The 9,147-nt window shown below is 42.9% G+C and overlaps 1 protein-coding gene across 3 annotated transcripts; it reads right to left on the bottom strand.

Moving 5' to 3' along the window:
* Positions 1-2,023: 2,023 nt before the first annotated feature.
* On the bottom strand, positions 2,024-7,499 carry LOC147634477 (type I inositol polyphosphate 5-phosphatase 8-like). 3 transcript variants are annotated; one of them, XR_015266756.1, is made up of 10 exons: positions 6,611-7,499; positions 6,408-6,516; positions 5,919-5,990; positions 5,693-5,780; positions 5,470-5,574; positions 4,730-5,321; positions 4,247-4,440; positions 3,439-3,547; positions 3,151-3,352; positions 2,024-2,987 (listed from the first exon to the last, which is right to left on the bottom strand). XR_015266756.1 is itself a non-coding variant. In XM_086803565.1 (10 exons), the coding sequence occupies exons 1-10, from the start codon at positions 6,629-6,631 to the stop codon at positions 2,953-2,955; spliced, it is 1,482 nt and encodes a 493-aa protein (XP_086659691.1). In that variant the 5' UTR covers positions 6,632-7,499; the 3' UTR covers positions 2,024-2,952. The 3 variants fall into 3 exon arrangements, 2 of the variants coding, with proteins under 2 accessions (XP_086659691.1, XP_086659690.1); XM_086803565.1 differs by having other exon boundaries at positions 3,151-3,307; XM_086803564.1 differs by having other exon boundaries at positions 3,151-3,302.
* Positions 7,500-9,147: the final 1,648 nt, after the last annotated feature.

Genomic DNA, 9,147 nt, shown 5'->3' with positions numbered 1-9,147 from the left:
TCTTAAAGGATCCCTTCTCCATAAGATACATGCACCCTTGTGCCATCCATGTGCCAATAAATGCTCACACTCTATGTGCCACCTTGTGCTTTCCATGTGCTACCTTTTTGAACATTGACCGAGTCACCTTTTACATGTAATAATACAAATTAATCTTTAATTTAGGACCCTTAGTATTTCTTCTTCCTTTCTAATATGCATGTTGTCCCCCTTGCTCTACACGTGTTGAACTCTCACACATTACTATTTCAACACAACCCCCCCCCCCCCCTCAATGTGATGAGGATATATCGCCCAACATGCTACACTAGATCTACACTCCTAGTTATATGCTGGAGTGGTTTGTCTCGGCTTGCACTATGGGCTAGAATGTTGGCTTTGACTTGACACTTTACACATAGGAGGAGGTTTCGGTTACAACCACGAGGTGAGGAGCCATGCCTTTTTTCTCTTTACTACCAATCTTTTTTTCGATGAGATTTGATGATGAAAACACTCTTACACAAATCATGTATCTTGAAGAAGCCCAATTTGACATGCCCATATACACAAGCCTTTCAACACCCATGTAAACACACCTCTTATTAAAGTTATTTTACAGCACGCACCCTTAAAGGATAGCCTTCCATACAAAAAAGTGTTGATTTATTTTCAAAGGTCGCTATGATGCTCATAACTTTATGGCATGGAGCCACTGCTAGTTTAGTTGTAGAGAAGATGATAACCTCTAGCACACCAAGGTTGCCACCTATGAAATACCACCTATGGAGTTGTTGTTACTGTAGCTTGATTTGTGTCTCTCCCATCTTCTCCTCCCTCCTTATATGCATGCTTGCACGAGCTACATGTTTGGAGGCCAATTGGAGCTCAGTGATGCTAGTGTGATGAAGCTACCTCCAAGGAAATTACCCATTTTTTGTTGTTATGGAGATGCATCTCACTTTGATGGGCTGCCTTGTAAAGACTATTGCTACTAGTTGCTACATGCATGAAGGTGATGGAGATGGATTCCTCTATTATAAGATGTACAAAGGAGTGCTAGCATTGTCCAAGTGGGTATGTGCTTCGGCACTAGATGAGTAGTACAAGCTGATTTTCTCAGCCAACTTGTTTACCTTGACACTTGCTTTTTAACTTTTCTTGCATATAATCATGTTAATGTCTAGTTAAGTTAAGGATAAGAAGATTTTAAATGTTTCACTTCATTAATGTAAGTGGATAAGGAGGATCTAGCTTCTTCGTGTACATCATTAGTTGAGCAATTCAATGCTTTTACATTGCTTTTACATTGAGGAGTTCCCTAAGGAATTCATGTGCATCCTTAGTTGAGCAATTCAATGCTTTTACATTGAGGAGTTCCCTAAGGAATTCGCTTTCCATAGAAAGGAGACGTCACCTAACGTGCATGAAACTCATAAAAACCCCCTATTTAAGTTTCTCTAAAAAATAAACTATACCCCTTTCTAAGCATATGAGCTTCAATTCTGAAATTCAAGTACCCCCTATTTAAGGTTTAAAAATCAAATAGCAGATATTGATGTTTATACATGTGACAAGCTGCATGTTTATACATGTGACAAGCTGCAGCCCATGCAAGTAGCATGGATATAAATGCTAGAAGCACAAAGAAATTGTTCCATGTGTAGTTAGCTTAAAAGAACAGTAAACTAATCAAGTTTTCAAACTACACCACTTGATCACATATTGTAAACTACAAGAAAAAAAAACCCTTACTGTCATTCTCCCTTGCTCACTTGTCCCCCCGCCCCCCGCCCCCCCGGCCACCATAAATCCACTTTCACCCCCTAACTTATAAGCTTAAGTCCCCCCTTTCCAAAAACCCCCCTCCCTTATACTCACGTGATACTATAAGATATGGCTTGGGAATCCCCTGGGCCAAAATCTGAGAGTAGGTTGTCAATAGTCAGGGTTGCTCCATTATTAACCTTCTGTGACATCTTGCCTTTCCATTGTTGCGTTTTCTAGTCAAACCATTTAAACCCTCACAATTAAAAATGTGGCATTCCTCAAATTTGCGCTAAATTGGACATAAAAATGAACTACAAATTCCACCATACATGGCACATAATGGCATTACAACATCTCTTGCTAGGGCTACCCCTGGGCAATATTTCAAGCCTTTGTAGTACAATTCACTGTGGCCATGGTGTTGTCTGACTAATCTCTACATCTGCAACCGTCAGCCCAATTTATATGCTTTACAAAGGGGCTTCCGCAGTTTTCAAACCTGTTTCTTCCTTCTGTAGGATCAAGAATTATTCATATATCATGCATGCACAAGCTGCTGCATTCATGCAACATGACTGCACCTTCCGAGCGAGAGGACCGAGAACGTTTGACCACAAATATTTTACTTTCAAGGCGCCCATTTCTGCGCGCTTTCTTATAAACAAGGTATGATGCCTCTGCAGCATTCCATTTCACTTGGCTTGATGGGCAAGGGCAGTCCAACCCTCAGAACAAATGTAGGATGAAAGAGAAGTGGCTTACATGGGCGCCAATCAGCCCCTGTCAAACCATCCCCTTAACAATGCAGCCTCTATATACACTTGTACTTCCCAACTGACCTACCAGGCAGCCAGTCTTCACAATGCAAGCCCTCTCTTCTATCTTAAGCTTTGTTTCTCTCATCTCCTAGCCTGAACTTCCCCCTAATGGTTATGTGAAGATCAAGCATCTATGCCGCTCCATGTGATCTAGCAAACATCCTAGTTAACTCTTTCCAGACCATTGCAACCCATATGAGGGACTGTATGCTGCCACTTGTGAGAGGAGAAAACCTTAACCTGCATTTTTTCTCTGAAGTTGGAGATCAGCTCAAAAAATCCCTGAGCTTCTTTGGGTCTGACACCTCCACTTCCGCCAAGAATACAGCATATACAGGTCGATGGTCAGAAAAGTTGGACTCTGCCCGGACATACTCTAGCTGCTTCAGTCCTTTGCCATACCAAAGGATCCGATCACACCTATGAAGATAAAAAACTATAATCACTTTCTTGGCATAGATCTGATATGCTAAATGGCTTTTACATGATGTGCTCAGGTGAGAGATGGTGCACTTGACTGATAAAGAAATGATGAGCTACATGGCTTTTTTAATAAGATGAAAGCATGAAGGTCTCTGCTCACCAGGCCGGTGTCCGATGCTTTTCCCCGAATTTGAGCCTCTCCACCACTGCATAGCTATCTGAACCCTCCCTGTACTTGTAAGTCGGGGGGAAACATATTTTCCCCTCATGCCAACCTTTGAACACACGCCCTGCTCTCCTCTCAATGTGAAGCTGTACTAAACATTATATTCACATGCGCTTTAGCTTCGCTACAGCATAGACTGCAAGCAAAAATACAACATGGAACAGCACATACATGGTCATTGTTGTCGTACAGATGGATTTTCAAGAGTAAAGATAGGTCTACCTGATCCCTTTCCAGCAGTGTCTCCCAATCCCCACGGGCAAGCAGCAATTTGGTGGAAGTGGAAGAAAGCGCAAGACGATAGTTTAAGTCTCCAAACCATAGGATTCGGCTGCATGAACAAGATTATCATCACTAGTAAATTGCATAATCATGCATGGAGTTCACATATATCTAAGCTCATCACTATTACAGAGGAAGCAACGATATCCTTTAGGGCCATAAAGAGACCTCAAGAGACGTGTGAAGGTGTTATAGGTAACACAAAACATACATGCACGTGTGAAGGTTGAATAGTAAAATAATACATACATGCATGCATCAAGGTTCAATTGATTGAGATAAGACAGCCGCACATGAGGATCATACGGGTGAAGAAAGGACATATATGCATCAATGAAGTTGAAGTAAACCATATACGCATGTGTGAAGGTCGCAAGGGTATTATAAGACATGCATGTGTCTGAAGGTTGACCGGACATACATGCATGTTGAATGTTACATAAGTCAAGATGCTGAAGGTTGAATGGGTGAAACAAGACATACATGTACGTAAGAAGGTTGAAAACTTGGATGGGTGGAATGAAATATGTGAAGGTTGAATCAGCGGAATAAAATATGCATGCATGTAAGAAGGGCCAATGGGTGGAATGCAACATGCATGCAGTGAAGGTTGGAAAGTGGAATGAAACAGGCATGCATGTATTAAGGTTGAGAGGGTGGAATATGACATATATGCAGCACCCATGGTTGAATAGATGAATTCATACATGCACGAATGTGCTCAGAAAGCCAATCCAATCATTCTTACTCATGGTCAAGTATTGTATCAGGCAAGGGTCCTTCCTTCTGTTGAGAAGATCTACGAAACCGTGTCCGCTTGAGAATAACTGAGACATCATAATTCCGGCGGAGCTCGTCACCTTCTTTTTCTCCTGAGGTCAAGTGGGTGCATATAAAACAAAAGGTTGTCTGATGAAGGCATAGGCTGATAGAGATCGAACCCTGCACCAACATAGATCATCTATTCAGAGCACAAGCTGATCGGAAATGACCTCCATATTATAGAGGTAAAAAATACTTAAGTTGCTTTGATTTCATGAACTTCAGATTTAGTCTGATCCCTGAGGTGATATAGCCGTGTCTTATCATGCCCTTGCCATGGCAATACCCGTGTTAATCAAGCCATTGCCATGGCAATGCAAAATGTGTGTACATGGGCTAAGACTTGTAAAGATTGAAGCTAGTATTCTTCTAGTCCACCTTCACAATAGGTCTCACCATGAGAGCTTACCTTGTTCCCAAAATAGCCCATGATACCACACCCGACCGATGAGAACTTCACATGTCGGACATGTCTGCGAAGGTCATCCCGAACCCAGACCGAGAGAAATATGCCGACCATCCTTTTGCTAGCAATCAATGCATATCGGGGTGCGGTCGGCACCAATCTGCAAGCTGAGGATTTGTCTGTAAAAGATGGTGAAACCAGTGGAGAGTCATCTGCGCCGGTCGTTGTGCAAGCCTCCTTGTCATCTGATATGCGTGAACTGAATGATGTGATGGATTCAGACCTACCAAAGGATTCATCTAAAAAGGCTACTTCCGGCATAATAGGGAAGCTGAAGTCCAGGCTACTACTATCATCACCCATCAGAAAGGGGTCAGCTATTTCATTCGAATCCGCCGATTTGGAGGCAGTATCTACAAGGTTGGCAGAAACGTTGCAGTTTTTCCCACTTGGGAAAACCGTATCAGCATAGGTGCAAGCTAAATCTGACATCTTGTTCAGAGCCATCTGGATCAACTGCAACCACTGCATGACCGAGGACTTGTCATCTACACCCAGGACATTCCCAGCATTCAAGGGTACGATCTCTTGGAATCTGCATCCCAGAGGAAACCCACATAAATCCTTTTACTATGGAAACTGCCAATTTCTTTAATCATATAATTCTATATGATCAATTCTGATAATCAATCAACTGATTTTTTAGAGCACGTAGCAACATGTGTAGATACTGTGGGACTTACCCAATGACATAGATATCTGCGGGCTCTATCGAGTTGAGCCACTGCTCAAGGTTCATCTTTTCTTGAGGGGGTTTCCCCCCCACATTCCACGTACCAGTAAAGATCCTGATTGGATGCAGAGAAACACTCAAATGTATTAGCCACTCTAAAATTCAAACAGGGTTCTAAACACCTTGTTTGGAAGGGATTCACAAACTGCATGAGAAGGGTGAAAAAAAATCACCTAAACTGTTGCTTGCTACTAAGATTATCCCTTAAGAGGTCCGCATCTGTCTGGAACGACAAAGCTGAAGAGTGTCTTTGATGTTGGTCTGCGACACGCGTGCATGCGCACACACACGCATGAGCTCAGGGCTACTTCCAAGGAATCCAATAAGCAATACAAAGAATGCAACAAAGACAACAAGGGCCAACTTGGAGAGGAATACATCAATTAAAAATAGAGAAACCTGCAAAGCTCCAGCGGCTTGCTTCATAGCCTTGTGTTGAGCAGCTGCTATGCCTTCTTCTCGTGCCAACGTCTGGCACATGTAACATGACATCATAAAAACCCATTACACAATTATGCAGACTTGAACCTCCATTTTTGTAAAGTAAACAGAACTACTCGTGCTTTTAAGTAATCATGACCATAAGATGTGTACGCCCTTGCATCATTTGCTCAGCGTGTGTAAGATTTTACAGTGATCGTAAAGACCCATTTACCATCAATGTAGGTTCAAAACCCCCAAATTATACGTAGATCGTGTAAGCTAGCACTACTGCTGCTTTGAGATGATCATTACAAAGTTGATTTGTGAGATTAAAGACCGTGATTACCTATGCAACATCGAGCTTAGATCTGCTTACCAAGCAGTGCAGTACACAGCGAGGAGAGCACATGTATGGAGTTTCATTAGCAAAGATCTGGAATGACAGAAAAAACCCATATCACGCACCTTCATCATCTAGTTCACTTTCTGTGTAGTCTTCCTCATCAGCACCGAATCCTTCATTCTTGGGCCCATGCTTTAGCAAACTCTTCAATGAGAGCTTAGACCAAAGCAGCTGTGGAGTCACGGGAACTCAATCAATACCCAATTGCATGATTTTACATTCCTCTCGATTAATTAAAATCCAAACTTACAAAGCCATATCACACCTTGCCACGTTTGCTCCGCATTCTGTATCATGGGGGCCTGAGAGTAGCCGATCTGTTGATGATAAGGAATGGAATCCTGCAAATCTTGCACTGCTTGTAGCTCCTCAACAAGAGATCTGAAGAAAGAATGAGGAATACTTGGGGCCACACCCCTCAGTATGGTAGAGCTAATGAGTACCCGTATGTGTGCGACGAAAAGGATTAGTTAAACATGTACATCACCCAGTCCGGAATCCTTGTTCTCTACATTTGGCTGCCACAATGCTCTCTGTCAACTTTAGGGAGAAGCAATCAACATGAAAGTGGCATCTGCCATGGGACAGTATTTTCATGGACCCCCTAATAATGCAAGCTCTCGACAAGGCACAAAAGCTGTAATTTGCTGAGGTTTAAGGGGTCGAGAAAGTGGGTTTTCTGGTTCTCGGGTGGGTTGTGGGGGGCAATGCAGTTGCATTTAGCAGATAGCTCACATTCCGATGGGCAACAAAACACACACACAGACTGTTGCTGAGAAGAGAGATTTGAGAGATGACTTGAAGGCAACAAAACACATACAGACTGTTGACGAGAAGAGAGATTTGAAGGGGGGCAGGGCATAATCACTGAGCTTGTGTAGAGAGGAAAATACGAAGCTGCAAACAAAACTCGTAGAGACTTGATGGGATGGAAGGAGAAGAAGTTGTAGAGGGAATCTAGAGAGCGACTTTAGAGCGTGGAGCCTGTAGTAGAGAGAGAGGCGAGATCAGAAGCGACTTTAGAGAGACCACATAGACTTTAGAGAGGAGAGCGAGGAGTAGAAAGAGAAAGAGAGAGGCCAGAACACAGACGAGACTTTAGAGAGAGGAAAGACTTCATAGAGAAGAGAGTGAAGTGAGAGAGAGGGGACTCTGAGCTTTGAGGGGGGGAGGGGGGAGAAAGTAAGAGTTGAGAGAGAGAGAGAGAGAGAGAGAGAGAGAGAATGTGCGACGTGCGCACTGCGTATAGAAGAGCAGCGTGGAAAAAGTGCAAGTACGTGTGTCACCGTCACGGTGAGAGAGAGAGAGAATGTCTGACAGTTGAAACTTAAGAGAGAGAGAGTGTGTGTGAACAGGAGTTCAGACAGTATGCGTGTAGAAGTCGGGGAAGAGATACCATACTACTGTAGTTTAGATTAGAGAGAGGGTGTATGTGCAGAGTCCGAAGAGAGAGAGAGAGAGAGAGAGAGGGGGGGAGAGAAAGAGCGAGTATGCATACAGCGAGTTCGGACTCCGGAGAGAGCGTGTTTACAGAGAGCGAGAGTGTCTGCACCGTGTAGTATGTAGTGCTTATAAAGTTCGGAAAGTGAGTGTCGTGTAACTTTAAGAGAGACAACGAAGCAGAGAGAGAGAGAGGGGGGTATAGAGTTTGGAGAGAGAGAGAGAGTGTGCGCACTGTGTATAGAGTTTGAGTTTGAGAGAGAGAGAGTGTGTGTGTATAGAGTTTGAGAGAGAGAGGGAGTGTGGGTGTGTGTGTTTTTTTGAGAGTGTGTATAGAGCGAGAGAGTGGAATCTCGACTCGGGGATTGTGTGAGTTTTTGAGAGACAGAGAGAGAGAGGAGAGAGGGTGTGCACGATCTGCTTATGATTGGCCCAAATCCAAGCCTCGCATTGAAGACAACGGAGTTATTTAATAGGACACTCTCTCTCTCTCTCCCTATCATCACCACGGTACACGCTACAGCGAAACACAAAAATCGTTTTTCCTTTTCTCAATGCCCATAAGTATGTTTGAAAATTTTGAAATAAAATTGAAATCATTCTTGGGAAGCTTGCTTTTCTGTAGGTTTTCGTTGCCAAAGCCATAAAAGCATTTCCTTTGAGTAATCTAATGCCGATTCCGACTTGGATTAGAATTTATAGTCTAGCATTAGAATTTAGACCGATTTTTCCCAGAGATTCTCCAGTAGATTCCAACCTGTCCTCCAAAGTCCAGGCCTGCTGGAGACTCAAGAGTCGAGACTAACTCGTAACGAACCACTTAGCATGATTGCAAAAGAGAAGAAGTAAACGCACTGATAATAAATTCATTCATTTTACTTTATTCCTAGTAAAGAATGATTTCAATTTCCAACCCAGTGAAGTTAGTGAACTCTGAAGTTGTGAACCCACTCGAGAAAATCGACCCAAATCAAAGTTGCAGAATATACACACTCCAGACACAAAAGAGATCATCATTACCTACACCCTACAGGGGACAAAAAAGAAAAGCTAAAATACAAAATGTTTAATTGCACTAGAAAATCCGATTGAAAAATCCAAGTGCAAATTCGTGCAATTTCAATAAAATTATTTCATAGCTGAGAGCTCTTTCACATGGGCCAGGGCCCACAAGAACCCCCCCAAACATTAAATGATGGAAAGAGCTTAAATATTCTTTTGGAGCCCGGCCTCGTGACTATGTGACGCACCATGTTTCAGGAGGGATCTATGGTTGGAAAGAGGCATTGCGATCACGGTAATTTTGGAGCATTGATTTGCTGTCGGAAGTGAAATAGGAATGAACTCAGAGTGAACTAGGGG

This window comes from Cibotium barometz, chromosome 10, assembly GCF_041138505.1.
Source record: "Cibotium barometz isolate CiBa-2024 chromosome 10, ASM4113850v1, whole genome shotgun sequence".
Classification (NCBI taxonomy): Eukaryota; Viridiplantae; Streptophyta; class Polypodiopsida; order Cyatheales; family Cibotiaceae; genus Cibotium; species Cibotium barometz.
Note: the sequence above shows the minus strand (reverse complement) of the source record. Positions and strands in the feature narration are given on the sequence as shown.

Excerpts from the sequence above, each read along its gene's own strand:
- LOC147634477 (XM_086803564.1), bottom strand. The coding sequence starts at position 6,631 with ATGCGGAGCAAACGTGGCAAG. Across the intron at positions 5,781-5,918 it reads AAGCCGCTGGAGCTTTGCAG|ACCAACATCAAAGACACTCT; the intron begins GTTTCTCTATTT and ends CGCGTGTCGCAG. Across the intron at positions 3,303-3,438 it reads CACTGCTGGAAAGGGATCAG|CTTCACATTGAGAGGAGAGC; the intron begins GTAGACCTATCT and ends TGTTTAGTACAG.